General features: G+C 48.4%; 1 protein-coding gene across 7 annotated transcripts in view; it reads left to right on the top strand.

Annotated features, from left to right (window-relative positions):
- Nucleotides 1–12,779, top strand: part of LOC126539907 (riboflavin transporter 2-like) — a 106,880-nt gene that overhangs the window by 41,134 nt on the left and 52,967 nt on the right. For all 7 annotated transcript variants that reach the window (XM_055075707.2, XM_055075706.2, XM_050186726.3 and 4 more), the window contains 2 exons: nt 384–580; nt 5,679–5,889. In XM_055075707.2, the coding sequence (XP_054931682.1) occupies nt 384–580; nt 5,679–5,889 (408 nt within the window). The remainder of the gene's footprint in view (nt 1–383; nt 581–5,678; nt 5,890–12,779) is intronic.

Raw genomic sequence — 12,779 nt, 5'->3', positions numbered from 1 at the left:
AATGCCAAGGTCATGCATACTGCTTTCTGCTCCAGACTTCAACAACTCTAGTGGCATCTGCATAACGCCTCGCTACTCGCAAATAAGACCTCGTGCAGGTCACAAAAGCAATCTAGCGGAAGAACACATCCTCAATTGGGTCAACGCAATTTACATTTAATCAAACTAAACCCATATTCCATGTACCTATTGTCATAACGTGAAGTACTGTGCACGCTTGCCTACGCAAGAATGCAATGTTTTGCTTTTGCCTATGTCCTGTGCGCCTCATGCAAATAATTTCCAGTGGCTTACTCTCGTCTACATCGTAGCGCACTAGACACTGTCCACCGATTAAGGTATTACAAACGTGCAGTAAATGTGGACGTGCCCTATCGCACCAGATCCGTTCTTCAGTGCACGTCACGCTGCTGGTGGGCCTGACAGCGAGCGTGCTGATGGTGTTCCTTTGGCGGCGCACGGTGGGCGAACACAGCGTGGCCTTCATCGCTCTCGCCTTCTTCCTGTCCTGCGTCGACTGCACCAGCTCGGTGCTCTACATGCCCTTCATGGCCCGCTACCCGCCGCAGTTTCTCTTCTGGTACGGTGCAGCCCACATATCCGCACTCCGAATATGCAGTTAAACCCGCATATAACAATATGGCACGATGAACGAAGAGTTGCTTGACATGCGCATGTTTGTTAAGGCTTGATGGCGGGCTTGTTGGCTGTGATTCATAGTGAACGAATAACAGCACGAAATCACGAGCACGAGAAGCCGGTACACACATGCACTGGCTTACAACTGTCACAACGCATGTGTTTGTCACCCCTCTTGTCTTCGTCATTTCGCAATGTTATTCGTTCACTTGATATGAGCAGTATTCTGTTTTGCTCTAGCCCGTAGTTCAGGAATATTTGTTTGTAAGGGATTATGAATGCTTCGCAGGCGTATTCTCCGAACTATGTCAAGAGAGAATCGGCCGCGTTAGAGTTGTGTACAAGATGCGATACCCATCTTCGCTCGACTTTTTGTTATCATGTTTTACCAACATGCTCACATTTACACCTTGCCGCGTTGAACACAAGCATCTTTCTTTTTTGCATGCGGTAGTCACTGTTTAGAGCAAGCATAGTCAAGCGCAGCATTGCAGTCCTCCTGTAACCGTGCAGCACCACTCTGTATGGTGCTAAAGAAATGGCGCCTGGAAGTCATGCTGAGACTACCAATGTGTGAACGCTAAAACTGTTCCAGGTCGGTATTCTTTCCCCAACGTTCAGCATTTCACCGTTGCTCTTCCCGGAACCAACATCTTTTCAAAGATTGACCGTGCCCGAGCATTACGCCAGATAACCATGGCAGAGTAAGGTATAGAACGGCAGCTATTACGACACCCTTGAAATTCCGAGTTCCTGCGACTGCCGTTCGATGATCATCGGAACGCCGCGCAGTCATTCCGACGTTTTACTGATTCGGTCACGCATGGCCTCCCCTTTGTCTTCGCCTACGTGGATGACCTATTAATGGCGAGTTTGTCCGCTGAAAAGCACTTGCAACACAACGGGTTTGGCGTCCCTCGATTTTCTCGGTTATCACCTGGTTTCAAGCAGCACTTGCCCACTCTCTTCGAAAGTCCAAGCTGCAGCACACTTCCCCCGGCCAACCACCACCACAAAGCAGCGCCAATTCCTTAGCATGGTTAACTTATACCGCCAATTCATAAGGAGCTGTGCTGCTCTGGTGGAGCCATTGGGCCGCATGCTTACTAACAAGAGCATAAGTATTTGCTGTCTCGGGATGCCGCCGTCGAAGACGCCTTCAATGCATTCAACAGCGTTCCGGCCTACGCCGCACTCCTTGCAAATCCCAATCCCGCATCGCCCCTGCCACTCGTGACCTGCACGTCCAATGCAGCCGTGAGACAGGTTCTTCAGCCACGCCTCACTTATTCCTGGCTTTCACTTGGCTCCGTTTCTAAAGATATCACTCCGGCTCAAGCTCGCTACGCCACTTTCGGTCGAGAGTTGCTCGACATTTACCTCGCCGTGCGCCATCTTTGGCGTATTGTCGTGGGCTGGCCTTTTACCATCTTTACGAATCACAAGCCCCTGACGTACGAGTTTGGGCGATCATCATCGACTTATAGAGCGCTAGAGGTCCGCCATCTCTCCTTTATGTCCTAGTTCTTCACCGACACCCGACAAGTCGACGGCGACAAAAGGTGGGTCTGTTGACGCGGTCAGCCTTCTGGACACCGGGATGTCGTCATCACTTCCGTCACCGCTCTACGTGCAGGCACTCGCCCGGCCTCGTTACGCTCTAATAATCATAATGAACTCCCCCAGCTCCGCTCATCTGCTACATCGTTGTGGTTCGAAGACGTACTGCTTGATCGCGTCTCATAGTTCTCCAAGATCACCGAAATCTTTCGTGTTCAGGGTGCTGCGCAGGCATATTTTCAACCTAATGCACCAGCTTACCCATCCCGGCGTTGATACCGCGTCGTGCTTTATTTGGTCGCATTACGTGTGGCCGCAGATGAACGCCGATCGACTATCGCGCTCATTATGAGCCGCAACGCGCGAGCCGTGGCCGTAGCTATGCTCTCGAGAAAGAAAGTGGAGAAGTTTTCGCCATTCCAGAAATACGCGTACCCCTGTGCTTTGCGCTGTCTGCTTTGCTCGCGGAGCGATAGTACAATGGCCCGCAGGGCAGCCCGGGGGTTCTCTGCCTTTAGCGCAGCGTGCTTCGTCATGGTGCACGCTGCCCTACATTGTTAACTATTCTTGTATTTTTACAGTGGAGATGTTATATGACAGGTTCTGACGGTTTCTGTGCGCAGGCAGAGAAGATAGCGGCCACCCTAGAGCTCATAGAGCTACAGCATAAATCAAAAGCGTATCACCGGGTATGCCCCAGCTGCGGTTAATCGCGACGAGTGAAACGGGTGATGGCGGTAGTGTTTGTGGTGCCTCTGCGTCTGACGCCGCATGCGTCAAAAGGGGGTGATTGATGGCAACAGACGCGCACCGCCATCGGCGTAAAGGAGAGTGGCGGTAGGTTTGGCGCTGCCGTGTAGTGGTGCATCAAATAGTATTGTGGTAATTAAAATATTGCATTAAAAATAAAAACCGGAATAGAAACTGTTTAGCAGATATTGCGGTTGGACGCCATGGGCTCTATCGGCAAAGCACATGACCCTATCACAGTTTTCTTCTACCCGGGCAACGGGTAGGCCGCGCGCAGTGAGCACCGCGGAATAACAGCGCGCCTACGAACAACACCGTCGTGAACAGAAGCGGGGATGCACGCGGCGACGGCGGGCGGCACGTGATACGGACAAAGACCGTGCCGCAAACGCCAAGCGCATGCACTTTCGGTTGTATCACGCCTACCGACTCCACTCCCATCGTAATTGCGGGTGTTTTCAACATAGGCATGTCGTTCGTGGCGTTTCTCTCAGAAAAGTTCGTTGTTCAATGGTACACGAACATCAGTGTACCGACGACGCGTCATCGGTCGTGTATAGACGTTGCATTAGCCAAGAACCTTTCCAGTGTCACCACAGAGCCACTGGCCGTGTATCATAGCGATCACAAAGTGATTGTCACCTTGGTGCCTAAATAATAAATCCAGAAAAGCAAACAAAAGAAGGTTAAAAATCAATACGACATTGGGTATGCAATTTAATAAAACAACAAGAAAATCGTAAAATAGCGAATTTCATTGGGATATGAGTCTTTCATTTTCAATCAACATATCTATTAGCGACACATTTATCTCCACAGTTACAGCTCAGCTGTCATCCACTTTCAGAGAGTACAATGGCTTTGAATTTTTTTCTTGTCATTTTTTATCCGCGATGCCGAGCTAGCTGCTCGCTGGGCCAGTGCAATATCGCTCCGCGAAGAAAGCAGACGACAGAAAGCAGGGGTTATGCGTAGTGCTCAAACGGCGACACCCTCTCCACTTTTTTTCGCCATAGCGTCGCTGGAGACACGGTTCGCGTGCTCAAATTGAGTGCGATAGTACACGACAGGATGCGTGCGTGCGCGCCTTGGCAGCGTGCGCAAGTGCGTCGTCATCCCGTTCCTCCGATATGGCAGTTCGTGCAACCTCACCATCGCTTTGATGATGTTCACCCTGACATCGTAGGGCCACTAACCACAATGTCAAGGCTTTCTTCATCTGCTCACCTCCATCAACCGGCTTACCCGGTGGCCAGAAGCAACACCACTTGCAGACATATCTGCTGCGACGGAGGCGGCGGCTTTTGTCAAAACATGGGTGGTCCGGTTACGGATGCTCGAACGGAATCGTCGCATACGCCGAGCAGCAGTTTCTGTCGGCACTCTTCGCATAGCTTCTCTTGCTCTGTACGACTCGACTGTTAACGGCCACCTACCACCTTCAGACCAACGGCCACTCGGAGCGTTTTGACCGACACCTCAAGTCGGCACCTATTCGTCATGGCCCGTCATCGCAATGATTTTAGCATTTGCCACTTCAGTGCACCTGGTTCGCCCTGAAGTCGGACGGGGTGTGCTCGAGCGCGGAGCTCCTCTAAAGTACTACACTCCTCCTGTGCTGCGAATTCTCGCCGCCACCGCCTTCATCTGCTCCAACCACTCATGAGTATGGGCAACTTTTGTGGAGCCACTTCCGCGATCTCAAGCCCTGTCCGGCACGCCCAAACCCCGTCTGCACACCTTACAAGGGACCTCTCCGAGGCTACTCACATAATAGTGCGCTAAAGAACCGTTCGGCCCTCTCTGCACCCACACAACGCCGGAGCCTTTCCTGTACTGAAGGGTCGCGAGTTGACACGCGTCGTGGACTTCCACGACAAACTTGACGCCGTCGCTCTTGAGTGGCTCAAGCCTGCCTATTGCGACCCGCCTCCTACAGTAGCACCTCACGTGTGAGCCGTGGATGTCGCTATTTCTCGTCCTGCTGACTCCTCTCCAGTCCGCCGAGTTTCTGGGGGGGGGGGGGGGGGGGTATTCTGTAAGAATCTACCTAAAGGACTGTCCATTTACGCCGCTGTTGATTGGCTATAGGCATCTCGTCTCCTCCTCCTTCTTTCAGCTGCATCCAATCAGCAGCCGCCATATTGGACAGTCCACTAGGTTGACTCTTACAGAATAACCCCCCCCCCCCTGGTGTTGCTAAGACGCAGTCTGCGCAGCTTTCTAGCAAGGGGGAGCGGCATAGCCATTATTATGACTGTTGATCCGATATGTAGGGTATGGATCGGTATATTGTAGCGACGCCTTTTCCCGATGCTTTTGCCTTTCAGCGTTTTTCGCGTTCGTGAGTGGTCAAAAATCAAAGCGACGCTTTGACCACTAACGAGCGTGAAAAACGTAGAGAGACATTGACATCGAAAAAGGGTTCGCTACAGAATACCAGCGCGGCCACGAGCGCGAGGAGCACTCCAGATGGCGGGCCTAAACTTACCCGTAAAATAAAGAAAGAAAAAGGGATTACTCGCAGAACCCAGTGGCAGAGGGCAAGCAAACGGACAAACCGAATGTAGCTCTCATCGCGTCTCTGCCTCGCCTGCATTCCGCAGATACGAGTACGACGCTGAGCTGGTGCGCAGATGTAGACTGTGTGTGTAGATTTCCGGTAGCATCTCAAAGTACATAAACGAAAAGCCAGAGGTTTTATATGTCACTTGTGATCCTTGTCCTAGGTACATGGTCGGCGAAGGATTGAGTGGCCTCGTGCCAGCTGCCCTTGCCCTGGCACAGGGAGTGGGTGATCTGACGGCGGACAAGGCGGACCCTCCAAGGGGCCCTCGTTTCGGCGTGGAGGCATTCCTGTCCGTGCTGTCTGTCATCGTGGCACTCAGCTGGCTAGCCTTCGCCGCCCTCGGCCACTGGCCTGTGGTCACTGCTTTGCAGGTGAGAGTGGCAAATGTGCTCCGTCCACGGGGAAGGCTAGTACGCAACTCCCACACTCCAGCTGCAGCGGCCCAGAGCAGCGACGCACGACCTGTCTTGGAGGCAGTCGGCGCTGGGATCGAAGGCTAGCCGACCTGAAATAGCTGATTGCTTCGTGTGCGTTGTGTTCTCGCACGCCTATCTTGCGTTGAAGCGAGAGGCGGCACGAAGGAGAATTCGTTCGCAGTGCTGCCGCTCTACAACACGCCAGCGTTCTGACAGTGAGTGCCGGCAGTCGTCGAGTGAGATTTTTATTTATTTATTTATTTGTTTATTTATTTTGTGATACTGTCAATCCCATCAGGGATTTTTACAGGAGTAGGATAGAAGGGTCTGTAGACATTGTAGTACAGGCATTTACATAAGAATACAAAGGGTACTTAGTAAGTGTAGAGGTCCATGGACCTATGTTAACAGCAATGAGTACGGCAAAACATAACGTACAAAGAGCTTATTTCAATTACATATGATGTTTTGCAAAGAGGCAAAAAGGAAGAAAAGAAGGATAAGCATATGGGATATACAATTGATACCATCATCTATCACTTCACATCACTAATTTCCAAAAACATTTGGTAAATAATATAATGATAAAGACAATTTTGATAACATCACTTAGTCGTTGGTGACAGTACTGTTGGGCCAACAAATTCAACAAATTTGTCAACAGTGGGCTGTGCGACTACCGTCCGGACCAAAGCATTCCAATCGCAAACAGTTCGCGGGAAGAACGAAACGCTAAATATATTGCTAGTGCAAGAATATTCTTGGAGTGTAAGGTGATGCGTGTGACGGGTTTCTCTGGATGTGTTATAGGAAATATAGGTGTTAGAATCCACATGAACCTTATTAATGCAGGATGAGATACAAAAATTTGAGTCGGTACAGCATCGCACGACTGCTTAGTGTGTGAAGGCCGATCTCGGATAGCATCTGAGTAGGCGAGTCGGTGTGCCGAAATCGGTTACAGATAAACCGCGTGGCTTTTCGCTGGACAGCCTCAAGAATAAATTAAAATTAATTATGGGGTTTTACGTGCCAAAACCACTTTCTGATTATGAGGCACGCCGTAGTGGGGGACTCCGGAAATTTCGACCACCTGGGGTTCTTTAACGTGCACCTAAATCTAACTACACGGGTGTTTTCGCATTTCGGTGTTTTCGCATTTCGCCCCCATCGATATGCGGCCGCCGTGGCCGGGATTCGATCCCACGACCTCGTGCTCAGCAGCCTAACACCAAAGCCACTGAGCAACCACGGCGGGTGCCTCAAGAGTAACGATTTGATTTTGGGCAAAGGGAAACCACGCCACGTACGCATATTCTAAGACAAGACATATGATTGTAACATAGGCCAAGAGCTTGGCTTCCTTCGTAGAGTGTCGCAGGGCCCGTTTTAAGAACATAAGCTTTCGCATCGCTTTGCTTGCTACGGGCTCCACATGAGCCGACCATCCTATGTCTGATGATATGATAACGCTCAAGTACTTGTACTGAGCGGCAGTGGTAAGTATAGTATTATCACAGCCGTGTGTAAAAGTAAGCTTTCATTTTTTTTGTTACTGACATGGAAACTGTTTTATCGAAGTTGATGGCCATTTGCCAGTTTTCACACCGTTTGACTATCAAAGAAAAATCCTTGTTAATACTAATTTGGTCTTGCCGGTTTAGTACTTCTCTATACAGGACGCAGTAGTCTGCAAATAACCTAATCATGGATTCAATCTGATTAGTTATGTCATTTATGAACACAAGAAACAGGATAGGGGCCAAAACGGAACCCTGGGGTACACCAAAAAATACTGGCATAGTTTCAGAAGCGTGGGAGCCTAACTGAACAAACTGTTGGCGGTCAGATAAGTAATTGCTAATCCAACAAAATATTGGCCCATCTCATAGCATATGTTTAAGCTTTAGAAGTAGTTTAGCATGGCATACACGATCAAAGGCCTTTGAGAAGTCTAGGTAAATTACACATATTTGTTTCTGGTCGTTAATTGCTTTGGCGAAATCGTGTAGTATCTCAACGAGTTGGGTAACGGTAGACAGACCAGTCCTGACGCCATGTTGGCATGGATGGAGGACATTGTTTGCCTCAATGAACTCTGTAACGGATTTTAAGATAATATGTTCCTAGATTTTACAGCATGTACACGTGAGAGAAATAGGCCTATAATTTGACTGACAAGAAATATTGCCCGATTTGTAGACTGGCACTACTTTAGCAATTTTCCGCTCGGCTGGGATACATTGTTCGGAGATTGATTTATTGTAAATAAGGCATAAGTATTTGCTTACAGGCTCGGCATAACGCTTCAGGAAACTGTTCGGGATTCCGTCAGGACTGTTGCACTTTTTATCGTCTAAATTTAATAACAGTGCGAACACGCCTGCTTTAGTTACGACTGGAGCGCTCAGTGTCTCGATGTGCTTTATATTTTCTGGCCTGTAAGCATGCGTAATGCCATTGTCGGGGGCAAATACGGAATGGAAGAATGTATTAAGCGCTTCCGCTTCTTTCTTTTCTTCTGTCGGCGACAACGGTTTTGTGCGGTTATCGTTGTGCCTGACTTAACGCCAGAGTTTCTGGGGTGAGTCTTTGATAAAATCGCTAGGCGTTGTACTGCAGAAGCGCTGTTTTCCTACCTTTGTTGCTTCCTTTAGTAGTATGTTTAAGGAATTTATTTTTTCGCAGAAATCTGGAACTGGGCATAATTTGTTAGATTTCCGCGACCTTTTTATTCTACGTTTTAAATGAATTACGTCGCGTGTAATCCATGGGTTGTGCTTATTGGTGTTCTTTTGCATTTGTGGGACAAGTTGCCTCAAGCAGTGCATAACATGTGCTTTGAACAGCAACCAAATTTCGAGAGATGTGTTTGGCTGTGGGCATGTGCTTGTTCATTTAGTGAGTAAGCGAATATTTACAGCAGTTTATGCAGCTGATAAAATGACTAACCTTAAATGTATAGCTGTCTCATATTTATCCATCGCAATAAATGCTTCGTCTGTATGCGAAACTAACTTTTTTTTTTCGTCGGTTGATATTCTTTCTTGTTTCCTATATGTATTCGACAGTGTCTCTGATGTTACTAAAATATTTCCTTCCCATCAATATCATAATAATGAATGACAGCAATCAATGCCTCCTCAGTGCCGCTCGACATCCATATCTAATGCACTTGTATTGTATTGTACTGTCGTACGCATTGTTAGCTACTATTACTGTCTTGTCCAAAAGCGGACGACATTTGCATTGAGAGCAACGTATTCCAAGAAAACTGTTTCTCCCTTTTTGCACTTCCTGGCTATACTACTGCAAATCCACATTTAGGCATCTGCCTGTCTGTCCCACGTAACGCTGTCCGCAGGAAAGACGTATGCTATACACACCGCTACTTCAGCAGTCGACCAATTTCTTGAGTAGCGGGAACTAGTCAAGCTATTTCTTCAACTTTTTTTCCCTTACCTCTTCCATCACGTTGATGGAAAATAAACGCAATTATTATTACTTTTATTATTATTATTATTATTATTATTATTATTATTATTATTATTATTATTATTATTATCATTATTATTATTATTATTATTATCATTATTATTATTATTATTATTATTATTATTATTATTATTATTAGGTTCGAGTGTCTGCTGAAAGGGCGGGTTCTAGCGCACGACTGAAATAAATTCTGAGGCGTAGAAAAGGCGACAGAAACTCCTGCCCTTTTGCCTATCTTCTTGAGTTCGTGCGAGATAAAAAGTATGTAAGGGATCACCGCCATCTTCCTACAAACATTTGCTCGTGTATCAGGATGGGTATCACAAGTTTGCGACTTTTACGAGCCGTCTCTGAAACACAAATAATAAGGCAGCGGCGATTGCCAGCAGCCTTGAATCGACCAACTTGCGAGCTGAAGATGTATTGAGTGATGACAGGATTTTATCAAAGCGTTGTTGAAGCAACCCTCAACAATGCTGCGCTTCACCAATTTACTTTGGTCTGATGCAAAAGGCAACAGATGTGTTTTAGCGCCAGGCTTATACTTCCAGCAGACACGTTCACCCAGAAATGACAGCCTCCCCCAGTCCTTCTCTCCCATGCCCCCACGGCCTTTCGCGCGACCGAGGATGGCGCGTTTGCTCTCTGCTTTCTCCTGCACGCGCGGCAGATTGAGTGCGATCGTCGGCTTCACTCGCATGCTTTCACTCGCACCTACAGTTACACTCTAAAAAAAGTTTACACCCTTTGGGTTGTATATTTGCCACGCCACAATAATCGTCATCTGTTTTGCTTGCGTTTCCATTCTTGAAAACGCTGCGCTCGCTACTTTCCTGTCGAGAACGCTGTCACGCTGATAACGGGAATACCGTTCGTGACTTGCAAATAAATACCTGGCTCGCAGCGTTAGAGAAAGGAAACGTGGGCAAGACAGATGACGGTTATTGTTGTGCGGCAAGATACAACCCAAAGGGTGTAATTTTCCTTAACCGTGTACGGTGTTATCGCCCTGGGACTTTCTACTGAACATCACGGCGCCGTCGTCGTCAAATGCGCTTGAACTGTATATAATTCCTATCACAATAATAGACTCCATGACGTGCAACAAGAAACCTACCTTCCTTGCCTGAGGTCACAATACACTCTAAGAACAGTTTACACCCTTTGGCGTGCCCCTTCTGCCAAACAACAATAATCGTCATCTGCCTTGATGCGTTTCCTTTCTTTAACGCTGCGAGCCCGGAACTTTCCAGTAACGAACGGCACGCGCGTTATCAGAAGGGGCACTCCAAAGGGTGTAAACTGTTCTATGCTGATAACGCACCTGCCGTTCTTTACTGGAAAGTACAGGGCTCGCTGCGTTAAAGAAAGGAAACGCATCAAGGCAGAGGACGATTATTGTTGTGTGGAGAAGGGGCACGCCAAAGGGTGCAAACTGTTCTTAGAGTGTACCGGCGTTGCTTGTGAGGTAAAGCAGTCTGATACAGTTACAGGTAGCAACTGTATCAGTAAACGTTCCATAGCGTTGACGGATAAAGAATTTGCTTACTTGGGGTCTGCACGTAGGCTTAGGCTTTGGCGTGCTGTTGTTGATTTGGGGTGGTGATGTTGCACAGCCATATGTAGTTGAGATCACATGCGCGAGGTTATAGATTAATGTTTCTTTGTAATAAACACCAGTTGTAATTCAGCGCTTGACCTTGTCGCTTTTATTATTGCGATATGAACTATATGAACGCTGCAGGTGCATTATTGCCGTCGCCGTGATGTCCTGTACAAAGTGCACGGGCGACAACACAGTGGCCGGGCGTCGTGTGCTGCATGTGCGAGTGAAACTGTGCGAGGGAAACCGATGATCGTGGCTTAATCTGACGCGCTCAAGAAAGCCGAGAGCGAACGCGCAGTCTTCGGTCGCGCGAGAGGCCGTGGAGGAATAGGATGGAAAGGAGGGGCGGGGTTGTGCTTTGGTGGCAACTGGGCGTTTCACGACCAGCCGCAAAGGGAACTGACGATCGCTGCTCAATCTCCCTCTCCATATATGGAGGAAAGCAGGCAGGCAGCGCGGGAGGGAGGTTGGGGCGGCTTCGATTCCGCCCACAAGTGCGTACTTTGCACGGCCGCGCGTGCTGCATATTGCAACGGATCCGCAGACGTCTCATAGCTTTGTGCGCGCTGTGTTCTCGCCGCTCTTGCGTTGAAGCGACAGACCGCAGGAAGGTCACTTCGCTCGCTGCTGCTAGCGCACTCGCTCACGCCGGCGTTTTGACAGCGAGCGTCCGCGCTCACGCAGTGCGATGTGTTCGTTTGCTTGCGCGCGCTGACATCATGCTTGTTTCCCTTAGCAAGCGAATACTTCTAAGTTTATATGGCCGAGAAAACTCATAGTAAGCGAATGTTCGCACGGTTATATGGCCGATAAAGATACTATACTTAGTATAGCTGTCGACTAATTTGCTATCGCAATGCATGCTTCACCTTTTGGGTGGAACTGCGACTTTTTTGTGTTGCGTGCCTACTCTCGTGCCGGTTACATCACTTTGGAATACCAGCTAGCCCAGTCTCACACCTTCCTTCAGTGAATTAGTGGTATGCATAATGGTATGATTATAGCAGGTTCCAGATTTAGAGCCTAGGAAGAAATGCTTTGAGCGGCAGAGCAGACGGTGGGATGAGGCTCACTCGCGCTTGCTCGGGAACGAAAACTGAAGGCGTCTTGAAGATCGATCAGCGGAGACAACTGTACGGAGAAGAGTTGCTTCTCGGCTTTCGTGAGTTAGGGATTGTGTTAATTTGTGGATTGCAGCTTCGACTTCTATATCCTCGTAATTGCGAAATGCTGCAACAAGAACGGATTTTCACCAATCAATTAGTGGATCGGTAGCGAAGCGCAACTTCAGAATTGCTCTATTTGCGATAAGCCCACGTGGTCATACAATCGCGTCGATGGGCACTGAATGCAATGTGTTTTTCTTGCTATGAAGGCACGCGTCAACGCTAGAAAAGCAAACGCGGTAGAGCAATGATGAGCGCGCCGTCTGCGCCGCAGACGGCGCGCTCAGGCACGCCGCACCACAACACACGCGGATTGAGCACTGACGCGAGCGAAGCATGTATTGAGTGGTTCAGGGTGCTTATGCCTCCACCCCCCCCTCTCCGTATTTTAATGTGAAACACGGAAAAACAACAAGAAACGTAGGGTGTACCTGCGCAAATACACTGGCGCATCCGTCTAACGTAAATGTAAAGAAAGTTGAAAGGGGACCTCAGACGTACTAACTTTACAGGCGGTCTATCACTTAATGGGTGGGCTTATTTAATGAAGGAAGATGCTTTTGATGATGACCTTGAAA

Source organism: Dermacentor andersoni, chromosome 2, assembly GCF_023375885.2.
Source record: "Dermacentor andersoni chromosome 2, qqDerAnde1_hic_scaffold, whole genome shotgun sequence".
Classification (NCBI taxonomy): Eukaryota; Metazoa; Arthropoda; class Arachnida; order Ixodida; family Ixodidae; genus Dermacentor; species Dermacentor andersoni.
The sequence above is the reverse complement of the archived record's forward strand: the minus strand, read 5'-3'. Positions and strand labels throughout refer to the sequence as shown.